The sequence below is a fragment of the Gambusia affinis genome, linkage group LG16 (genome assembly GCF_019740435.1).
Source record: "Gambusia affinis linkage group LG16, SWU_Gaff_1.0, whole genome shotgun sequence".
NCBI classification, from domain to species: Eukaryota; Metazoa; Chordata; class Actinopteri; order Cyprinodontiformes; family Poeciliidae; genus Gambusia; species Gambusia affinis.
In genome coordinates, this window is record NC_057883.1 from 5,704,137 (window position 1) to 5,727,152 (window position 23,016).

The window sequence follows — 23,016 nt, forward strand, 5'->3', positions numbered from 1 at the left end:
CAGCCTTTAAAAACAGATGAATTTAAAAATATAAGATGTAGAAATATTTTCCTACTCTACAGGAATCCCTGCTGATGTTCTTTAAAGAGCAATTATCACAAAGATTAAACTTTTTTTTTTCTCCTCATGGGAATTTTGAATTTTATTACAAAATTCAATAATAAAACATCACAATTAAGAAAAGGGTTTACATGTCAAACAGCTTTTTAAATCAAGTTCTGGGCCATTAAATGTTTTCCCCTCAGAAGAAAGTAAAAATAAAGCACATAAAACACTTGTTAAAAATTTACATAAACAAGAGTTTCTACTTGATAGCAGAGAAAATTGCGGCATTAACAGAAACAAAGCTTTAAAGCAAATATCTCTACAAATAATGCAGGTTGGGGAAAATCTGAGCTTTTCTACATCAAAATATTTACAGTAAAAAGCATCACGCTTTCCCAATGGCCGTCATTTTGAAGAATAACCCCGTCTACGTCATCACAAGTCCTCTCCTCGCCCCGAGCAGGTTTTCTTTTTTCTGCTTCCGGCTTTCCATTTGTTTGGTTCGCCGGTCCTCCCTAAAACAGGACAGATCATCATCAGGAGGAGCTGGACAGACAGAGACGAAGCTTGGAATATTTGTTACATTTTCAGCTGCAGGGGTTCGTTTCCACGCTGCACCTTTTTGAAACAATCTCCACTCCTGTGGATTATTATTTAGAACCACTAAATAAAACGAACCGTAAACCTCAGAAGAAGACGCTGGACGCAACTTCCTACCTCACAAAATGTAAACAAAGACCGATCTGCGTAAGATTTCAGCGGTCGTAGAATTTCTCTTTAGTTGTTGGTAAAAGACCTCAAGCCATTTGTCCCACTAGCGCCGAAACTCTTTCGTTTGTTTTGGTTTTATTTACCCAGAATGCCCTGCGCGGAATGCCACTTCCCGCTTTTGATCCGGACTAAGATGGAGAACTCTGGTCCACCTAAAAACCTCGTGCTCGCTTCGGTTGGGGTGAACTCTAGCTTGGTTTGAATGCACCTGCATTTTGAGAACGCTCAAAAAGCAGGAAGAGGACTACAGCGCAGGGCATTCTGGGTAAATACACCCAAAACAAACGCACGTATCTAGCGCTAGCGGGACAAATGGCTCATGGTCGTTTACCAAAGACAAAAGAGAAATCCTACAACCGCTAAAACATGATGCTACTCCATTTTTTGTTTTCATTTTGTGAAGAAGGAAGTCGCGTCAGACATGAATGCATGAAATAATTCATGTCTACGAGTTGCGCTTATGTCGTCTGTGGAGGTTTTCGTGTCGTTTCCTTCAGTTCTTGGTACAGCGCCACCACAGGCGAGGAGGAGAACAGGTTTTTCAACTCGTTAGGATCATTTGGCAGAGCACTGTCAGAGGAACCAGCAGCTGAAAATGTAACAAATGTTGCGATTTTGGCCCCCAGGTCACACCATGCAGAGTCTACCAGACTATCAGGTGTGAAAACCCCATAAGATTGTTAAAGATTCCTTTAAGACTTACCTTGTCTGGATTTTGGTCTGTTTGTAACTTTCTTGGCGAGGATTGGCGATCGCAGACTGGTTTTCTACTGCGTTTTCCTTGACATCTCCGAAAGGTTTCAGTTTACCTATGAAGTATTTAGGCAATCAATAACATGTCTCGCATTAAATCATCATGTGCTGCATTCACAGACCTTGAGGAATGTTTAGTACCTTTATGGGGCTTGTAGGTGAGGGGGCGCGACAGACTCGCCTTCAAGTCGAAGGCAGGTTTCTTTTGGGTTCCAGGCGTTCCTAAAGCACTCATGTTACCAGTGAAAATGAAGGGTCCTTTTATAGGAGAGAAAATACATGCCTTTTTAAAATTCTGTAGACATCTACAAGTACGGCTTCAAAATGTACAATATCTTGAAGTAGTTCAATATTTGTGTAACTCATTTCAGACACAGCTTTTGTTTCTTTTCATTTTGATGGTCATGGCTGACGGATAATGAAAACTAGGAGTGTAAATTATGGCTGCAACAATTTAGTAGTTTATTCTGATGATTGCTTGGATAAAGAAATCGGCACATTTTGCAGATTTCTTATTTAACTACTTAAGCCCTTTTTTTATGCAATATTAGAAATACTTATGAATCCAAATAAAATTTTTAATTTCTATTTTTTAAACTAAGACAGACATTTTATTGCCTAAAATGCAATAATACAGCCTTACTTTAGCGAATGCTTAATCATTTGTAGCAAAGGTTAAAACAAACACAGCGTAGGGTTAATTTCTTGAATACTTTTGGATTAATTGATAAATAATTGAACAACAAAAGGAGCTTAGTAGGATTTTATTTTACTCTTTTTACAGAATTAGAACCAGGTGAAGCTCAAACTGCCACTTGAGTGATTCTGGGTGGAACAGATTTACACACAAAGGTGTTTGTTTTTATCTTAAATGCAAAATGTGTAATTTTTTTGTACATTTTGAGGTTAATTCCCGGCATTGCTTTGAATATGCTGTTCTTTCAGCAAATTGCCTTTTTTGAGTCTGTATACTCCAGTTAACATTTAATTGATTACTAAATTAGTTGACAATTGTTTTACGAATCAATTCTTGACAATTAATCTGATGAATCATTTCAGCCCTCGTGTAAATCACCTGCTGTATTGCGATAAATCGATTTGCTCAGATGACGATACAGTGGTTGCCGATATCGCGACCTCAGCAGAACCAGCTGATCGCCTCCATGCCACACTGCATTGATGCAGCAATTCATGCAAAACGAGCCCCTACCAACTACTGAGGGCACAGAGAAGTACACACTTTGTGAAATCCTGACAGTTCTGTTGGAAATACTTTCTTATTGATGTCATACACCATTTTTATTTTGAGCTTTCAGCATCTACAAGCCAGAGTCACCAAAACCGCAAGGAATACAGGCTTGAAATATTCCACTCCGTTTAATAAATCGATGCAATACGAGTTTCAATTTTTAAAATGAGTGCCAAAGAAAAGAACAAAATAAAACCAATTTTTTTTTAAAAAAAACCTACTTTTTCACAACACTCAAATTTTAGGAAGTCTACTCGTTCTCCAGATTATCTGATGAAGTGAAATGTGAAATTACCTGGAGTTTTCTGGGCAGATAAACCTGAAGACTTGGCGGCGGCCGGCTTTGCTGCGTCTGCAGTCGGTTTTTGGGGGGTACTGGAGGCGACGCACGGCGACATCCGTGCCGGCGTCTTCACCAGCGACCTCTTGAACTCATTATCGAGCGTAGCCTCCGAGAATCTAGAGAAATATTTACAGCACCGCTTTAATAAGATAAAGTCAGCTGCAGCCCATTTCGAGTCACCATCAGCTTTAATGCAAGTTAAATATATTTGGCTCTAATGTATTTATGTTGGTACACTGGAGAAAGGTCAAAGGTGGCTCACCTAACATTGACCCTGCGGGCAGAAAGGACAGAGGGTCTGAAATGACCGTCTTCTTTTTGCGTGGGTTTTTTTGAAGGGATTTTACTGGCTGAGAGCAAAGTGTGGCGACGCCTTTCCTCGGCCGGCGTCTTGTTGCCGGGGCTGAACATGGTGGCACGCGCTGAACTCTTCTGCAGGACACAAACACACCGATCAACAGAGCCAAAAAGGTGCTCAATAAGCAGCACTCTGCAGAACTAGTCATGACCCTTGACCTTTCGCACATCGTTACCATGTTACATCCACAAACGCGTATTGTTCCGTGTATCTTATTGGAACGGAGTCAACTGTATTTCTCTGTCTGTGAAACGATTAATCGTGATGAATCGATTCTTGAAATAATCAGCAACTAATAGAGTGATCAATTAATCGATAATTGGAGTTATACAGACTCCAAAAAAAAAAAAAAAAAAGGCCAAAAGCTGAAAAACGTATTGAGAGGAGTAATCAAGCCAAAACTGCCCAAAATGCACAACTCTGCGTCGATCCGTCACGCCAAATCTCAATACATCAAAGTTTGTGGTTCTGATGCAACAAAACGTGAACATGTTCAACTGGTTTAATTTTTTTCCTCCAGAGGTACTGCAGTGTGCATTTAGCATTAGCATCTTCAAATCAGAGCCGACCAATGTGATTTAAGGAATCACCTTCTGGTCTTTGACTGGATTTTTGTACGTCTCCATCTGCTTTGTCTTCCGCTGGACGTAGATGTCAATGGACTCCATCTTGTTGAACTGGGCCTCATGCAGCTTTTTAAAGTCTGGTTTGGAAGTCAAATTCACAACAGTTACCTTGAAGGGCTTCGAAAGGATTATCGCTTCTCATTTGTCCACAAGAACAGTGAATTAGAAAGCTTACTAGGAGTTGTGGGCTTCAACAAAGTCTTGCTCTTTTGCTGGAGACCTTGGTAACGAGGGATCTTACCGCCTTTTACCACCTTCGGTGCCTTTTCCGTACGAGAACCAGACGACGGGAACACATTCATCTCTGAAAGAGACACGTTATTTAAAGTGAACTCTACCCTTATAAATAACCATGGTTAGCAGTATCAAGCTATATACACAAACTCTAAGGAATCACAGTACCGTTACAGCTAAAAGAATTGGTCATACCTTTGCCCCATAAAACAAAGATAAAAAAAATTATTAAAGAATTTTTGCAAAAGTACAAAAGTGTTGCTAGCGATTTATGTACGTGTATGGTTAGAAAAGTGGAATATGTTAGTTGTGATGCATTTAATGAACATATATATTTAAAAAAATGAATAACTCCAATGTTACTGGATTCATCATTCACCACTCAGACCCCATCAAGGGAAAAATACTTCATTCTGTGTTTCTCCAATCAGAACATCATTTTGGTTTAGAATTTCTTTAGTCCATGTCTGGTTCTACGTTTCTACAATCTTTCTCAAAAAGCTTTACCGACCTGTTTCAGCCAGCACAGGAGTTTTGTCCTTGGAGTCTGGGTGCAGCTGGGGCTCCGCTTCATTCATCTCAGAGTCTTTGTCCAGGGTCACCTTCCTTTTCTTCTTCTTCTCCCCTGCACTGCTGCAAGACTCGGCTGGGTCAGCAGCCTAGAAAAGTGAGAAAAAATTTGGAAATTTAATAAAGAGAATAGAAATCCGAAAGCAAGTCAATGTTACAACCTAATACCTCAGCAGCATCAGTGATCTTTCTCTTGATGCATTTTCCTCTCCCCCGACGTGTGTTCACAAACACAGCCGTACTGGAAGCCTCTTGGTGGGAAGCATCATCTACATTCTCCTGGCCGCTGTCTGAAGCTGCACTTTCATCTACTCGGACCTTTAAAAAAAATTAAAGAACAAGAGTTAAACATAATGGATTATCCTTAAATGTGTTTTGAGTGGCGATTGCTTGTGTGGCATTACTATAGTTCAGTGTCGGGTTACCTGCGCTTCTTCGTCATTGTTTTTTTCTTTTTCATAGTGATGCTTAATGGCTTTCAGGAGCTTATCGGCCTGTGTCGAACAAAGAAATTAATTTTAAGCGCACTCCACGTACAGTTAGCGTTAAAGTTAGCAAACATCTGCCGTTAGCATCATCGGCCGGAGTAAACACGTCAAAGTACCTTCATGTTTGCCTTCAGCCCCAACTCCTTCGCGATGCTTCGCAGCTCCGCATACTTCATAGAGTTCAAATCCATCTTCATCTGCTGCTTTTCCACTTCAAGATGCGCGTTAGTTCACTTATTTATTTGGGTATATGTCTACACCGCTTTCTCCCAGATTCCTCGGCGCCCGACGGTTAAAATTGCCTCTGATTCAAAACACAGCCAAAGGAGCTAACCGATTGGCTCTCGCCTTTGACCAGATGCGACGCACAGCCAATCAGATTCAACCTGGTTAAAAAATGGTAATACGTTTGGTTGACAGTGCGAAAGAAATATAGTTATTCTACATTTTTAATTTTCAAATTAAATAATCTGATTCAAAATGTGTTTTGAATGAATTTTACGTTAATTAACGTCGACAACTAGAAGAAAAAGCTTTCTGTAGCACAATATCATATTATAAAATAATAAGAATTAAACTATTTCATGTTTCTTCTGTGTGTGTTTTCTTATCACTGACGTTGTTTTCTGACATTGAATCCAGGGTACTTTGTTCATTATATTATTGTAATTAATTATATAAAAAATATGTATGAATTTAATTCTGATTATTTTTGGTCTGTCTCAACTCCTAAATACAAACATATGATATAAAAATGTAATTTAAACGTTAGTACTCTACACCCCCAAGGAAGGTATTTTTGATGTTTTAACATACATGGACGTCTTTAGAACTAAAACAATATTGTCTATGACAGCTATTTGTGACTGGAGATGAGTTTTTAGGGCACATTAAGACAAAATTCATGGAATTCAGGGCATGGGTATATAAATAGAACAGTATCTTGATCCCCCGCATGGTGGCAGTGTTGTACCACAGGCCTTTGAAGGTCAAACCAATACAGGACGTGACGTATTCTCCTTTCCTCTGTTAGTTCAAATACTGCAGCGCGGATCAGTCGCCGATTTTGTGCTGTATATCTGGGCATAATGGAGTTTGACGACAGTCTCCTAGTAGAGCGAATCGATGATTTAGAGACGATTACGACATTAGAACCGGAACATTTAATGACCTTTCACTGTGTGCAGTGTAACACGGTTCTGGCGGACTCTTTAGGGGTGTGCGGAGAGCTGAAATGCATCGACTCCGTCATGTGCATGCGTAGGTTTTGTTTACGTTTTGTTTATGTGCAATTCACTCAATGCAAGTAGTTCCGAAGTTATTGTTGGTAAATTTGCTTGTGGAGAATCTGTTATCCTCCAAAATTAATGTATTATTATTACTACTACTACTGTCATTTAAAACAAAAAACCTCCCACCGAAATCGTGTTGCTAATGACAGTTTTTATCGCTCGACAGAATGCATCGCGTGATATTAAATAGTTTAGTAATTTTGATTAATTTGAGCTTATTTCCTTTCTGATTTAGTTGTACTTATATGTAAGTTTTTCCTTCCCTCAGGAGTAACCAATGACGTGGTTGTGAGTGGCGCTCTGGAGTCACTTCACCAAGGGGAACTGGCTAACTGGTGAGTTTATACTGGTGACTTGCAGAAAATATTTCCACTGACATGAAATTACACTTACGTGGACTCTGGTTAGCCTTTTTTTTAACTTCTGAAGGTTATTAGTTAGTATCGAAGTAAAAGATTCAGATGGATGCCAAATGATACAGATTATCAATCTAAAAAAAAAACCTGAAAATGTAACATTTTATCCACTTTACAATATTAGTTTTACTTGTAATTTGACGATATAAATATGTTAAAGAGGCTATGAATAATTTTGCAAGGGTTTCAAAATAAAAAATTTTTTCTTTTGCTTTTGAACAAGTGTTTATGCACCACTGCAGACTTTTTTTTTTTCCCCAGTTAAGTGCATCGCCATGTTGGATGAATCCTCTTCTGAGCCCAGCCTTTCATCTTTAACCACATCTGTTGGGTATTTCATAATTATTTAATTTTTTTTCTACTACATTTCTTGTATTTTTCTGTTTCCTTTCAGCATTTGCTCCAATCTAAAATGCCGTGCGTGCAACAGTGTCGTGGGGAAACGCATTCACGCTGCTCCTTCGCATCTGGCTGCTGTTCGCTCCGTCTTTCTCCTGAACAAAGCCAGAATGAGCTGGTGAGCAGCTCTGTGCCCGTCAAACTACCGAGCTTGTCACGTGACGAGTGTATAGCTATTTATGCCATTATTTTTAGCAAACATAATTAATAATAACAATAACAAATGTCTGTACCTGCAGTTACATTCTGGACAGCAGCTCAATGGTGAAGGCATCATCTCTCTCGTTTGAGCTGAAGCCTCTTCAGGAAACTGTTGAAGAGGTGAGAAAAGCAAAAACCAAATGACCTGAGCCAGCTGGGAACACTAACATGCACTTTGACTGGATTCCTCTTGCTGATCTCGTAGACCTTTCCGGTTATTTATAGTACCCTAAATTAGTTCAAGCTAATTTCACATCACAAAGGAGACACTCCTTCCATTTTTATTTATTTTTTTAGTACAAACTTTGAGCAGTTCTGTCCTTTTCTCTGCAGGCAAGGCAGGAGTGTGAAGAACAGCTGGATCAGATGGCACACACACTGGCTGACATGAGCATGAACATCAGCAGTCGAAGCAGGAAGTGGTGTTCGTAAGATGTTTGGAGTTTGGGCTGTATGTGTGTGTGGACTTGTTCTGTTGTTGATGTTCCAGCATTTAGCTTCTTTTTTTAAAATCATCATTCTGGATGCTGTTAGGCTGCGCATGTTCTTTTTAAAAAAAAAATTTTAAAAGCAGATAACGTACCTTTCTTTGTATTAAACTGATGAATCTTTTTTAATTAATTTTTCACTCAAGTTCTGCTACACTTATTTGTACATTATATATGTTTTTGTGTTTTTTTACAATAAATTTGAGTTTGATATCCTTGTTTCTTTTTTTCAAATATTGCATAGCTAGTAGTAATACGTTTGAAACCCCCTAATATTACGATTTTTTAAAAATGTATTTATTTTTTTTATTTGAAAAGCATAACCTCACCGTCAGGGCATAAAGAAGTCCGACCTTTATTTAAATACAGCAAGGGTGAAAGGAATAACACGTGAAAAGGAGGAAAAAAATCTTAAGAAGCTTACCATGACCTTTGTAAGAGAAACAGCATCACAGGCATTGGGCATGTGGTGCTTTCCCATTTGTTTCAACCTAGGAAATTGTTTTGAAAAATATCTCCACCAATCTCTTTACTGTAAATGTCACAAACACTATAAACTTCCAGTTTCAAAATATACTCACTGTTAGATAACAGCAGCAGAAAGTGGCCTCTTGAGGTCCCCACAGCAACTATTATCTGCCCTTTTAAAACCTAGACACATGATGATTACTAAACGTTTTTGAGTGCATAGAAAAATTAAATGTACTTTCTATAACTTGCCCAGTAAAAATGTGGAATGAGCTGGAGATAGGAGCCATCCTGGGAGTTCTGCAAGGGGAATATTCAAAAGGTTTGAACAATAAAGGTCGGATTCGCAAAGTAAATGTTAGCATTAAATATGGATACAAATGTTCAGCTTTAGTTTATGAATCTGATTGAATGACTAAATAAAAATTCTTTGTATAGTTAAATAAAAAAATACAACTTAGAGTACTTTTTCAGCTTTAACTCAGTGTCTCAAATATGTTTTGCTGCTCTTTTTCAAAGCGTAAAGGAAACGACACAATTCAATTGGCACCATGCTGCTGTTTATTGCTTAAATTTTTCTGATACAGATTTATTATTTATCTTTTTTATTCATTTATTACAAAACCAGACAAGAGGCTCACACATATTAGGCATGCCCGTTTCCTCCCTCTGGAGTGCATAGTCGCTATACAGCCCACCATCTCAGTGGAAAAGTTGAGCAACAAAGTAATTTCTGGAATCTCGCCAAAGCTTGTTAAGTTTTCCTCATGGGAACAAGAACCGCAGAGCTGCACTGTAGTGGTACTGCTAGATTGCATGTGACACAACAGGAAAAAACACAGAAACTGATTAATTCCTTTGTTATATATCGCAGCTAATCGATAAAACCGTCGGCGTTACCTTTATTTGGATTGGAAAATCATAATACTTCCCCCCACACCCCCTATAATTACACTCATTCACATTACAAAGTTAAGTTATTGCATGCAATACAATTCATTCATTATTCTGCTAAATCATGCATATATTTTTAAACCCACAAATTCATATCACCTGGACGTCTACTTGCTCATAAATTGGGATTATAAAATCACCAGAAAGAACATTACAGGGTTGCCTGAACACAGCATTCAAGACGTGACGGTGACGATGGGCGGTGCAAGTCGGTACGTGGAGAGAAAGTGCTTTTCACGCTAGCGTCGTTCTGCTAGTTCTTTTGCAGCCGCGTTTATTCCTAAGTCTGCAACTCGCAGACGAGGAGAAGGTCTTTGTGGATGCTACAAGAGTTCAAATTTAAAGCCTGTTTTCGTGTTTAATAACGACTAAAACTAAATGATGCTAAAAAAAATAAAGATACAATAAAAGGAAATAGGTGGCTAACACGTTGCTAGTTCAAAGGCATAGCAAGGGAAAGGGGGGATTTTCAATGAGATGTTAACACTGTCCTTTTAACACCAACTCCTGGAGCTATATTCATGCATTATTTCAGGTTATTGCTTCTAAAAAATCTAATTAAATACAATTATGTGGATTAAAATAGAACGCTCTGAATCCCAAAACTATGAGGTCACTTGTACAATTTCACAATGAAGACTGTAACAGCATCACCTATGCAAGATGCTGAGTTGGGTATTTAAGATCCTCCTCCTAAATCATTTATGTAAAGATTGTCCCATCTGAGACTAGGTTCTCGAAGAATTTTTTTGGCTCTTATGTTAAAACTTTACAGACTAAAATGTAGTTTGAAACGCAAAGCAAACATTAACACGTGCAGAGGTGCACCAAGAGATCCACTTTTGGAAAATCCAAACTCTTTCCAGAATTCACCACGAGCTACGTTTCCATTCCAAATGTGTGCAAAATTTTGTTGATATTATGCTAATAAATTATTTTTTAAAGTTTCAATTAAATATGAAATCCAATTAACATCACATGTGAATATGTTTGTTCATCCAGTTGTTGATCACATGACTTGGGTGATTTAAGAAGTATTTCCATTGCAGTTTAGCGAAATAAACCGATTTCTCTACGGCCAAAACGCCGTTTAATCCTAGAGACAAATTTTTTCTAGAAAAACAAGAGCTTTTTTGAGAGTGCAGTGTTTCCATTTAGCAAATTTATTTTAAAAATGTCAAATTGTGTTATTATATGGTTCATGGAAATGCAGCTGTAGTCTGTGACTCATTCATAGTTTACAGCTCTCTCAAAGGCTGCAGTCTGGCGAGAGAGAGCCAGACTTTTGTGGAAAACAGGAAGGCTGAACAGAGTAGAAGAAGGTTGCTATGTTATCCTTTTGAGCTTTAAGCCTTAAGAGCTGGTGTAAGAATCTACGCTCTCTACGAGTAATACATACAATTGATGCTGTTTCTGTAATGCTAGCTGTGCTAACGATGGTAAGAGCTAAAATTAGACATCCTTAAACTTCACTTTAAAATACTTGCAAACCTTATTCTACAGCGACTCCTCTGGCTCTTACTATACACAATCGATCTCCAATCACGACAGGACGTCTATAAATAAAATATTTTGAATGCCGTTATATTTTCTCATGTTACAGTTCAAGAGAAGTCATAAAAGATTAAAATCGACGTTGGCAGGTCAAAGCCGTACAAAAGCAGCAAAATCATGATTGGTGCACCTCTTTGTAATGGTGAATCCCAACTGTGTCATGCTACATATTCCCTACTAGCATATACATGCCTTAAAACAGAGCTCAAGCACTAGATTTGAGGTTAAAGCGGTATCTAAATTTGACGTACCTAGAGGTTTTTAAGTATGTGAGGCTAACGCTCCCTAGTTTTTACCGAAATGGACTCCACAGATTTGAGGTTCAGCTCGGCCTACAAATCGATACTCGTGATGAAGCAAGCATTACTACTGGTCATGCATGGCTACTATGATGTTTTTTTGGCACCACAGTCCCGCTAAATAAGCTAATGCACATGAGTCTATACATATCTTAATGGAAGACATTGGTGATTTTGTTGCTTTCAAACAACTTGTCACTTGTTTTATACAATATACAGTTTGGTCAACAACATGACAGTTAAGATCAAATATTGCACAGATCCCAGCAAAATGGAATTATGTTGTTGCTGTTTTTCCTATACATGTACATGGCAAAAAAATAAAATAAAATTAAAAGGGGAAGCCATTTATAAGCTGCAAGAAGTGTGAGATGTAAACTCTTGATGCTACGCAGACACGGCTAGGCGTGAGATTAGCATCAAGGTACGAAGTAGGGATGCACCGAAGTGAACCTTTGGGCTGATACCAATACCCGATATTAATCCTCCCATTTTGGCCGATATTTACTGCCAACTTCGCTCATTCTCTGCTTCAGCTAACCTACACACAATCCTGTGCTGTGTCACTATCACATAACCAATTTCCTCGACCCCAAAAGAGCGGCAGCAAGATGGAAATAAACTTCGGTTGTTGATAAAATTTTAAAGACCCTAAAAACAAAAACAAAAAAACCCCACTAAAATGCTTTTGAAGAGATGCCAGAAAAAAAGCTCCAAACAGAGATTTCCAGCCACGGCCCCTTCCCCACACGTTGCTGCAAGCTGTAATCTGGCAGGGACTTTGCTTTTTTTCCCTGCTTATTAGGAGCCCAAATTTAGCAGTACATTTTCAGCGACCTAAATATTACTGGTTAAATAAAAGCACTTGCCTCATCATACCCACTTTGGCTTCAGATTTTTATAGAGATACTGTGCCGTCTATAAAAATCTACCAGATCCTTTCTAGGCAAGACGTTTAAGGAATCCTCCTAGCAAACAAGACTAATGCTGAATATAAGCAACAGCATATTCATCTTCTGCTCTCCTGCCAACTACCCGACTTCAATACTGAAACATTGATGGACAGACAAAAGTGACTGCTGTGGTGCTCTTTGTTCAGAAAATGCTCCTCTCATTCCCGTTGGACTTACTGTGGCAATGAGGTAGTTAAAAAGAAAGGAAAACGAATCAATGAATCTTAATTTGTATCACAGGCGCTTGATCTTTGCTACAGTATGTTGTGTCTTTACTTTCTTCGTTAAAAAAAAAAAAAAAAAACACATATAGTTTACTCATTCTCAAACCTCTTGTGCGTTTGAAAAGTAACTCCGTTTACATGAGCGTCACCAGGAAATCACCCGTTTCTTTAAGCAAATTAAACAGGTGTCGTTACATCGTGCTTTATGTTATAGTTTTTATGTCCGAAGTTGGACCACTTTAAATCTTTGTGAATCTGAAATGTTGCGAGCGGTCCTCACTGATGATTAGGCTGCAGAAAGAGGTCGGGACAAATGGGAATGCTGTAAAAGAGAGAGATATCCAGTGTCCCAGAAAACAGCAGGACAGGCAGTGGGAGGATCCCAAAAGAGGGTTAGCTTAGCTACAGTTCTCTTGGGCTCGGCAGAAGTAGAGGTTCTGGGTCTTCTACCGGGATCGGCTCCATCTCTCTACCTGTGAACATCGGTTTCACCGGAAGAGAAAACGCGGTGTTAAACTAACATCTTCAAATTTCCCAGTTACTAAATTATTTATACACAGTCCACCTATTTGCAGAATGTTTGTTGTTTGTATCAAAAACATTTAGAAAGAGCACAATGCTACTTGACACATCATTGGCTGGCAAACCAGCCAATCCAGGAGCGCCCATTAATTTTTCTGGGTATTGATTGGCTGTACCGTTAACCCTGAATAAAATAGTCTGTGGTAGTGATAAGAATATTTCCAATGTGCGCATTGATGGATAATAACCTAAATACAGTGCGAGTCCCAAACATTCACAGATTTCAGGTATTCCTAGGCAGATACCAAAATAATAATTATAATAATAATTATTATGATTAATAATAATAAATAATAATTTTCTAATTTATTTATCATTCTAAATGTATGTCAGGTATCATTCTGTATTTATGATAATTTCTTTAAACATTATTCTGACATCATTCTTTAAACATTTTTCCGGTAACTTATACATACAAATATATATACACGGTGCCCAGGGTGGCATTAATTTTGTAACCGCCACTGTATAAATGCAATATGATAACATAAACTGAGCTCATTTTAATAATAATAATAATAATAATAATAATAATAATAATAATAATAAGAATAATAATAAGAATAATAATAATAATAAACGCAATATGATCAAATAAACTGAGCTCATTTTCAAATGTAAAATTAACACGCAAGCTCTAGTACTAAATCGCTAAAACCTTAACTAATCAGCTGAATAATAAAACAGATGCAACACTGAGAACTGGATAAATACATTTCGCAGAGGAAAAAAAAATCTTTCAAGGAATTGTTGACTGAAGCACTGACCTCAGTGTGAAATGATGTAGAAATATTTCCTCTGTTCCTCTGAGCTGCTGCCTCACACAATGGTAAACAAAAGCCGGCGGGATCCTTCCTCTGCGGTGACACATTAAGAGTCCTCTTCACCTGCAGGACTGCCAGGTTTATTCTCATAAGACGACTCGACAATTTTACAGGAAAACTTCAGACTTGCGGACCCCCTTCTCTCCTCTCCTGGACACGGCGAGGTGGAGAGAAGAAGGTCCTCTCCTTCCTTCACCCTCCGCTCCTACGCCATTTTTGCTCTGTTAGTGCGAGCAAAAAAAGAGTGCGACGATTGGACGGAAGGGCTGTCAGTCAAAGCTAAACCCCGCCCCGGAAACACACCTTTTTCACTCGTCCTTTATCTTAATTAGGATTAGAGGTTGTTTATAATCACTGCAAGGTTAAAGGGTTATTTAGTTAAAAGATATTCAGACGCAATGACATTCAGTTGGCATAGTGACGTTATAAATTTGCAAATTTCCTATTTACAGATATTTGTCAGTAGTAGTGTTTCTTTTTCTTTCTTTTTCTAATGTACGACGACAATACAAAACACAAGCGGATAATAAAACAGCAATTTCCACTACAGCAGTTGAAACAATTACGACATTCTTTGTAAAAATTCCTGCCGGAATTTTTAAACAGGAAAATAAAAATCTGCTCAGGGCATCACAGCAGTAAAACTAAGATTTTGGCCAGCTTACTGTCTAAGAATTTAGACCCATTGGATCATCTAGTTCTAAATCCAAATTCAGCCTTCTAACGTGTGTTGGAGGAGGAAAACCTCCAGAGGTTTTCATTACCATAGACATTGACAGATGGAACAACACATTCTGTTGTGCGAGTCACGCAAGACAAACATAAGAAAAGCAAAATAGTTGGGCCATCAATTCTTTCTGTAGAAGGAAATTGCATAAAGCAAATGTAGTGACACCATTGTTGAATTCCTTATTTGGGTGCAGAAATGTGACCAATGAAGTTTATCCTGATGTCATTGGCAGGACATGCAAGGGAAAAAAAACTTGATTTGGATTTCTAAAAAATGATTTTGACTAAAATTATAAAATAGTAAAATTGATTCGATTGATTTTACAGAAAAGTAAAATGTATAACACTTTCATACTATAAATATCAGCTAATATATATTGGTTCCACAAATCCCATCTACCATCAGATAGTAAAGCAGCAAACTTCAACTAAACAACACAGATTGCATGGCACTTTTTATTCAAATCAAGTTCAATAATCACTTACATAGCTACAGAGAGACATCACATAATATATAACTTATGATCCCATAATGATTGATAAAAATAGTCGAGCTGTTCTTCCTGCACTCTGTTACCGAGGACTGAAGTGATGAAACAAAATCACACTGAAGCTTTAATGGCTCAGACAACTAAACTCTGGTTCAGATTATTCACTGTACAGATTATTCACTCTTTGGCATCTAGAGCTAAACACAGAAATAAGTTAGAAAACAGATGATTAGCATTTGTGTTTTTTTCCCCTCCCTATTAGCTAAAATAGAAACAGATGAAAGTAATGATCTGTGTGCAGTCAGGTGATCCGCTCCACTGTAGATCCCAACATTCACTCCTAGGCTTTGATCAAGTCCTAATAGGATTTCATTTCAGAAATAATCGCAAAACTTTAGTTTTAACAACTCCAAGTTTAGTCCACATGAAAGTGACATAGTCAAGGCTGCAGATTTGTGATTAGTGTTTAGTCATGGCACTTCAGTGAGTAAATCAACAATCAGTGGGGCTGGTCTCGCTTCGCCTCTGGGGACTGAATAATAAATTACAACTTGCTCCACCGCGGGCCGGAGGGAAGGAGTCATAAAATCCTGTCAGCGTTAAAAAAACACAAAAAAACCCACATGAAATGGATTCACACATTTAACACTTTGCACTTGAGCACATTATTTCTACAAAGACGCATGAATTAGATATAATATTATCAGCACGAGAAAACTTTGATTTAAACTTACTCATAGTGACAGCGAAGAGCTTTACCACATAGAACAGCAGTGCTACCCACTATGGCCCTCTAATAAATACCGGTGGGCGATTAGGAAGGTGCACATCGTGACATTGGATAAAACAACTCAAGGCACACAACTCCCCCCCCCCTTTGTTCACGGAGCGGCAGGACGTCAGGATCGGAGACGTCTGCCCGGTGTGAAACGGTGCGTAACTTGGATGTGGCCCTGAGACGGGCTGCAGAAAAGCAGGATGAAACTATGACCTGACAACAGCTGACCAGTCCGAGCTCTACTCATGAGGCGTGCAGGGAAACAAACACACAAACAGAAAGGAGGTTTTAGTGGAGGAACCGGATGCTCATTTTCTGTTCCACGTCCACCTTTTCCAAAATCTGTGAAAACAGACAAAACTGCATGTTAACACACAAGAAATTTGCATACATGTAGATCACTGCATGTATGCACACAGGTGAGGCTGCAAGCAACTTATAGCATCACAGTTCAGACTGTAAAATAAAAACAAAAACTTTGTTTTCACAATTCTCATTAATCGTTAGTTAAAAAAAAAAAGGCAATTTAGTGAAAACAACATATTCAATTAAGCCCAAACTGTAGAAAACATATATATACACATTTCACATTGAAGATAAAAACCCATTTGTCTGTTAATATGTTAATATAATACAAAACTCCTCAAGCTGAATTTTTTTCACCCAGTTCAAATTCAGAGGAATTTGATGTTGTTGCGTTTTAAGCAATAAAATGTTTAGTTTCTTATTTAAAATGCCAATTTTTTTTTTAAAGATATTGAATTATTTGTTTATTTCCATGTTCTAATGCATTTATTCTTCAGAATTTACCAATATTTTTAATCACTTTTTAAAAAAAATCAATTAATCGATTAAAAAAAAAACTGATTAATCGATTAAACCCAATTGATTATTGATTAATCATTTACTAAAATAATTGTTAGTTGAGGTCTTATTGAGAAGTGAAAATATTTTCCAATTCTTCCAGAAAAACGTTCAGAGAAATTGCAAGGAAAAATCACAACTTTATCACAGCCAAGCACGGTAGTGGCAGTATGGTCGTTGGGCCTGTTTTGCACAAACAGGACCCGAGCAAGTTGTGCAGTTGACAGCGACGGAGTCAAATCAGTGGTCAATTTGAGAACAGAGCGGAACGTGACCTCGCACTGGTCTAGTCAAAGCCTACAAGGTGAAACGCAACTCGCCTTCATAAATTCTTGAAAGGAAATGCAGCTGTCTCCGTTGGTGTCGGCCTCCTGGATGGTCCTATCAGCAATGCTGCCAAGCTGGTCGTCCGAAATGTTTACGCCGACCATCATCCGAAGGACCTGAAAGAAGCGATGTTGTCACGGTTACTGAATGTTTTTTTTTTTGTTTGTTTGTTTTCTTTATAAAAAAAAAAAAGCAACGGCTGAAGACGAAACAAGCGTTTACGCAGACAACACGGCGGTCAAAAGAAACTTAAAGCTACATGGGCTGCAGAAACGTGATCACTAGGAGGTATTTTAGCTCCTTGGTGACTGATTGTAGGAATCAAAGTTGGTTTTTTAGCGGGGGGGGAAAAAAAAAAAAAGACATAAACAGCATTTGGAGTCACATATTTACTCTGAATCAGACAGGCAAAGTGGTGGAACTGTTTTGCACCAAACAAGGCCTGCGTCTGAGTCACTCAACCAGCAGCTTCCCACAAATTACAGGTCGAGCAAGGTCACCCAACCCGGAGCAGCTTCACGGAGAGACGACAAATAACACACAGGAAGCTGAGAGGACGAAGAGCCTGCAGCTAGTGCAGCGCTTCTCAATTCCAATCCTCAGGCCCCCCCTGCTCTGCATGTTTTAGATGTACCTCTACTCCAGAGCAGCTGATTCAAATGATTGCATGACCATCAAGTGCTGCAGAAGCCTGTTAATCACCCACATATTCAATTCAGGTGTGTGGCAGAAGGGAAACACCTAAAACATGCAGGGCAGGGGGGCTGTGAGGACCGGAATTGAGAAACACTGAGCTAAGGTGAGGCGTCACATCACTATCAGCACGAGGCCAAAGTCTTTTCATTGACTCGGTTCATCGAGCTCTGTGCAGAACGCCTTGGAGCTGAAGTTGCGTAACTGCGTCCCGTTGACCTCTGACTTGTAGGGAAGCAAGTGACACCAGGCAGATTTGGGTTGGTTTATTCAGGGTTTGCACACTTTTCCCACAGGAAAAATTTTAGAAAATAAAATCAAGCAAATTCAAGGGAAGTTTTCAAACTTTGGAGATCAAATCAATACATATTAACTAAAAAAAGAAAAGAAAAAAAGACTGTTTCAGTTCACTATTATCTGATATCATTTATGACTGACAAGGTAGCTAAAATGTAAGAATTTTATGTTTTCAAATGTCCCTCGCACACCACACACCTGATTTGGTCTGAGAACAAAACACTAATTTAGCAAAAGAAAATTCCTCCGATTTCAGTAACTTCCGTGTTTAAATTGTAAGACGACCTTTATTGTAATTACTCAGATCAATACGTCATTGAGCCATTAGAAATAATGAATAACTAATGCGCCGAGGTAGCCCCAACAAATCTGAAGGTAACTCAAATCCCGGGTCAAAATAAAGGCTTAAACATAATGTACAAAGAAAGTTATAAGAAATAAATCTCTAAAAAAAAAATAGATCCTTGAGATGTTATTGAACAAGTAGGAACTATTTTGGTGATTCAAACTTCAGCCATTGAGACAAAAAAAAAAAGTGTGTTTTTTAATTAGGTGAATGAATACATCTGGTTTCAACTGTGAATAACATTCAGCAACTTTAGGCTTTTACTCAAAGGCTAGATTGAACTTCATTACAAAGTTGTTCAGATAGAATAGAAAAACAAATTCAAGCCTTTTCAAGGGTTTCAAGCACCCAAATCCTAAACCCTGTTTATTTGTCTCTACTGGGTTGGAAACAAACCGATTGAATCTGACTGACTTCTGTAATGTAAAAAGAAGAAGAAGAGGAAGTCAGAGCAAACCGCCTCACAGACCTGCAGCAGCTCGTCCCGGGAGATCTTGTCGTCTCTGTCCAGGTCGTACAGACGGAAAGCAACTGGGGAAAAAAAAAAGAAAAAAGAATAAAACGTTGTTTTTTTAAAAAAAATCAGTTGCGCAAGTGGTAGCCCGCTGACCAAAACCCCCCGTGAACGTTCCCCATAACGGTCAGCAGCTCCACCCTAACGCGACCTCGGCGTACACTCACACAGCAGCTTGTTTGTCCTGCTGTTGAGCGGCTCCGTGGCGGGCGGGTTCTTGTTCTTCTCGTTGTCCTCGATGGGTCTGAAGTGCGCCAAGGTGCGCATGAAGCCCTTGAAGTTCACCTGATCCTCCCTGGAAGACACAAACCCTCAGAGTCAGCGGTGATCCGACACCTGCGGTATGGCCTTCTTCTTCTTCTTCTTCTTCTCCTCCAGCTTGAGCGAAAGCCAGCGGTGCCAAACCTCCGAGAGGAAATCGAAGCCATGTGAAACCTTTAAAAGCCACGTCTGGAATCCAAACGCCCACTCCTGAGACATTTAGGGATTTTAATGATACAGACAAAACAACATCTGGTTTTCCAGCCTTCCACTCTGACATAAATATACATATAAAAAATGAGGCTTATTTTAGGGATGGGAAATGTCCCTACACATTTTTAGGTCAAAGTCCTTTAATTTTACAGATCGCTCTGAACTTATGGAGCCTACTTTTGAAAGTAGAAAACAAAACAAAGAAAAAGGTCTCTATACCTTTTGTAATACATTAGGAGGTAATAATATATATATATATTTTTAAAAACTAGGAGAAAAAATAAAACAAAGGGACAGTCCTAAAGGAGGCATTGAGGGAACACCAAATGGAAAATAAGTAAGGATAAACTAATGAATGGATGGAAAAACGGAATAAACAAATTGATAGATTAATGGATGGAGGGGAAAACAAACGGATGGACAAATGAATGAAAGTATGGAGGAATTGATGAATGGACGGACAAACATAGAGGCAGATGGATGGAAAAATGATTAAACTGCTGAGTGGATAAAACAAGAACTGGAAAACATTTCCATATCCCATTTTCAGGGTTTTCCCCAGTGTGTTATCAGCCTGGCGGGCCACCAGGCTTTACTTGTGACCCCACCAGACTAAAAATGTTTAGCTTATTTATTTAAGTCTTTTTAAAATGTTTGCATTTTTTAAGACTTTATAGTTGGTGTTCACTTATTAATCTCCCAATCTTCAAATAACCCAATTATCAAGTGGTATTTTCAAATTTCTTGTCAACTTCAAATATTTTTTTAAACTCGGGGGAAAAAAAGCCGGGTCGCTGGATGAATGACTGAACTAGTACCCAACCACCGGGCTTAGCACGTTTTCTGGGGGGAAAACCTTGTATTTTCTTTCTTCAAACTCAAACCCAAACTTTTCCAAATGCCCCATCAATCCCATCGATCGATAATCCTCATTGACACGGCCATCAAAGACTTTGCAGAAAAAAGGCAGAGAGAAACAGCGAGTTGGAGAAACTCACCCTTCAGGAAAAAAGGCGTTGATGATTCTGTCCCCAAGAGGATTGATGGCCAACTCAGGGATCCTCTGGAAATCTTCTCGACTGCCGATATCAGAAAATACGATTAACTTCTAAGACAACCCCATAACGGTCCACTACAAGGAGATTTCAGCTTGGCAGAAAAATATACTTTAACCAAGTTTTTAAATCAAAATCACTCCCCCTCCCCATCTCTCAGAGAGGTGGGGGTTGGATGTAGACCTCTAGAGGTCATTGTTATGGCAACTCTCATTCGATAAGGGATAAAGACAATAAACGAGGACAAGCAGCACCCGAGACGTGTTTTCTGTAAACAGAATGTCTTTCAGGAGACACGCTTTCGCAAAATTGCCGAGACGTTTCACCGTCCTTGAAGGGCTGACCTGCAAATCATTGTCTTGCCAAACATAAGGGCCGTGTTAAACCAAGGTTCACACGAAAGTCCTTATTGCTCAATAATTATCTTATATTCCATCACCCATCACCTTAAACTAGACCCAGTTAAATCGCCTCCCTGAGGTTCTTATTGACCTTCCACAAAGAATAATCCTCTACTTATTTTGTTCCATGTGGAGATATTCCCCATTTATCTGCAGCAAAGTTATAAACACACTAACAAAAGAAAAGATGCAACAATCAATAGGTCAGAGAATTGGGAGAATCTACTGCTCAAAAAAGCATCCAAACAAGCAAGTTCCACATATCTCTTTCTATAAAACGTATCAACCAACAGTGTGAACTTTCATGGACTTTTTATAGCAGGAAGTATTGAAAATTTGCGGATTATATTGTATTTGTCCCCCCACTTAATTCTAAACTTTGACATCTAACAAAGAACCTACAGCAACGAAAACAGATCTGCAATATAAACAGGAAATCAGATTCATCCAGGAAAATATGATCGATACTTACTACCAAATATAAAACAGCTGTAAGAACCGACTTTAATGTCTGAATGTAAATCCACCCAGCTGTTGCCTCCTTCAGAAAATGTTAGGTGATGCGTTTAAGTGCAGCTGCCTACCTGAGTGTGCCGTTTTCTCCTTTATCCAGGCTGGTGAAGCGGCTGTACAGGCGGGTGATCTGGCTGTGGGAGACTGCAACCAAACAATTTCAAGGTTTTAAAGACAGGACAGCAGAACATAACACACACACACACACGCGCGCACACACACACAACTCTCCTAAATAAATGCTTAATACAATTACACCACACTGACAGCGTCCAGATAATCCACATAACAGCACAGTAAACCTCCAGCTACACATACACAGTTCAATATCCGTCTTTTTCTTTTTTTACTTACAGCCCGTTTCCTTCTTGATTTCTTCTATTTCTTCTTCTCTGAGTAACGTGGACGCTCGGGACCCCATGGCGAAACCTTTTTTTAAAAAACGACTTCAGTAGCTCCCGATCTTGCACAACAGAACCAGCCGAGATACGTCGAGGCTGTAAGTTAGCAAGCAAGCTAACCTTGAGAGCTGAACTTTAAAAATGACACGGTTCGTTCAAACAGAGGTCAGAAGCGGAGTTTAGCCCAGACGGTCGTTTGCTGCCTCTCTGTTGACACAACTCGACCAGCGGCCTGCTTTCTGTTAAAGCTGTCTTCCAGTAGGTCCAGATTTCATGTTGTTGAGGCGAGATTCGGTCCGGCTATGTTCCTGTCTAATGAGGTGGGCGGGAGCAAGCACGACACCGCCCTGATGCCCTGACAGGATCTGTCCGTCTCGTCTCATTACATTTAGGTAGCATGGCATTTCGCCTGCATGGAAAATGATGATGATAATAATAATAATAATAATAATAATAATAATAATAATAATAATAATAATAATAATAATAATAATAATAATAATAATAATAATAATAATAATAATAATTGAGTTGGGAATGTGACGTGGTCCACTTGAAAAAATAACTGCATGATTTGCGGTTAAGGCATTACGTGACAAAAAAATAATAAATTACACATTTCTTTTTATTGTTACAGAAAAGCAAAAACCTGTCTATATGAGTGCCTGTACATGCGACTCATTTTGCTATTAATAACCACCAGGTCAGCTTGTTTTTGGAAAAGTTAGCTCAATTCAGAATATAATTATTGTTTGAGTATGCAATAAAACATCTCGCCACGTGATGTCGCACTTTAATTGTTTATGTTCCTTGTTCCCAGAGGCGTGACGATGTACTTCGTACACGTATAAAAGGTCGGCCTGTAAATCTGTGCTGCAGAGATTAATCTAAAACGTCAAGCTGATTGTTATTATTATTTAGTAAAAAATAAAACCAAAAGCAGACCACATCAGCGTAAACACATTATGTAGAAGTGGAGGAATGTTGGAATTTTGTGTGTCAATGTGATGTTAAGTCATTTATTGTCATTGTTGTGCAGTTT

General features: G+C 38.7%; 3 protein-coding genes and 1 long non-coding RNA gene across 5 annotated transcripts; 1 reads left to right on the forward strand and 3 right to left on the reverse strand.

Annotated features, from left to right (window-relative positions):
* Window positions 1–33: 33 nt before the first annotated feature.
* nusap1 (nucleolar and spindle associated protein 1) lies at window positions 34–5,804 on the reverse strand. Of its 2 annotated transcripts, XM_044142252.1 has the most exons (12): window positions 5,554–5,804; window positions 5,375–5,443; window positions 5,118–5,267; window positions 4,891–5,038; window positions 4,321–4,449; window positions 4,110–4,222; window positions 3,424–3,593; window positions 3,114–3,277; window positions 2,645–2,785; window positions 1,711–1,827; window positions 1,520–1,625; window positions 34–560 (listed from the first exon to the last, which is right to left on the reverse strand). In XM_044142252.1, exons 1-12 carry the CDS (start codon window positions 5,632–5,634, stop codon window positions 473–475), a joined length of 1,476 nt encoding a protein of 491 aa, XP_043998187.1. In that variant the 5' UTR covers window positions 5,635–5,804; the 3' UTR covers window positions 34–472. The 2 variants fall into 2 exon arrangements, with proteins under 2 accessions (XP_043998187.1, XP_043998188.1); XM_044142253.1 differs by lacking the exon at window positions 2,645–2,785.
* A 586-nt stretch (window positions 5,805–6,390) lies between these two features.
* oip5 (opa interacting protein 5) lies at window positions 6,391–8,446 on the forward strand. The gene is made up of 5 exons (XM_044142257.1): window positions 6,391–6,697; window positions 6,998–7,064; window positions 7,540–7,662; window positions 7,784–7,865; window positions 8,079–8,446. Exons 1-5 carry the CDS (start codon window positions 6,526–6,528, stop codon window positions 8,175–8,177), a joined length of 543 nt encoding a protein of 180 aa, XP_043998192.1. The 5' UTR covers window positions 6,391–6,525; the 3' UTR covers window positions 8,178–8,446.
* Window positions 8,447–9,239: 793 nt separating this feature from the next.
* LOC122845816 lies at window positions 9,240–14,384 on the reverse strand. Its single transcript, XR_006373139.1, has 2 exons — window positions 14,035–14,384; window positions 9,240–13,158 (listed from the first exon to the last, which is right to left on the reverse strand). It is a non-coding gene; the product is annotated as an uncharacterized LOC122845816 (long non-coding RNA).
* An 878-nt stretch (window positions 14,385–15,262) lies between these two features.
* chp1 (calcineurin-like EF-hand protein 1) lies at window positions 15,263–22,360 on the reverse strand. Its single transcript, XM_044142258.1, has 7 exons — window positions 21,928–22,360; window positions 21,645–21,717; window positions 20,603–20,683; window positions 19,298–19,425; window positions 19,086–19,147; window positions 17,274–17,396; window positions 15,263–16,431 (listed from the first exon to the last, which is right to left on the reverse strand). Exons 1-7 carry the CDS (start codon window positions 21,992–21,994, stop codon window positions 16,378–16,380), a joined length of 588 nt encoding a protein of 195 aa, XP_043998193.1. The 5' UTR covers window positions 21,995–22,360; the 3' UTR covers window positions 15,263–16,377.
* Between the last annotated feature and the right edge of the window lie 656 nt (window positions 22,361–23,016).

Bases quoted from the DNA above. Each gene is read 5' to 3' on its own strand.
- nusap1 (XM_044142252.1), bottom strand. From the start codon at position 5,634: ATGAAGATGGATTTGAACTCTATGAAGTATGCGGAGCTGCGAAGCATC. The intron at 5,444-5,553 runs GTACTTTGACGT...TGTTCGACACAG, and splicing joins GGCTGAAGGCAAACATGAAG to GCCGATAAGCTCCTGAAAGC. The intron at 561-1,519 runs GTAAGTCTTAAA...GTCCTGTTTTAG, and splicing joins CAGACCAAAATCCAGACAAG to GGAGGACCGGCGAACCAAAC.
- oip5 (XM_044142257.1), top strand. From the start codon at position 6,526: ATGGAGTTTGACGACAGTCTCCTAGTAGAGCGAATCGATGATTTAGAG. The intron at 7,065-7,539 runs GTGAGTTTATAC...GTTTCCTTTCAG, and splicing joins CAAGGGGAACTGGCTAACTG to CATTTGCTCCAATCTAAAAT. The intron at 7,663-7,783 runs GTGAGCAGCTCT...CTGTACCTGCAG, and splicing joins AACAAAGCCAGAATGAGCTG to TTACATTCTGGACAGCAGCT.
- chp1 (XM_044142258.1), bottom strand. From the start codon at position 21,994: ATGGGGTCCCGAGCGTCCACGTTACTCAGAGAAGAAGAAATAGAAGAA. The intron at 20,684-21,644 runs GTAGGCAGCTGC...TGATATCGGCAG, and splicing joins GGAGAAAACGGCACACTCAG to TCGAGAAGATTTCCAGAGGA. The intron at 16,432-17,273 runs GCGAGTTGCGTT...CTGTTTTCACAG, and splicing joins CCTTTCAAGAATTTATGAAG to ATTTTGGAAAAGGTGGACGT.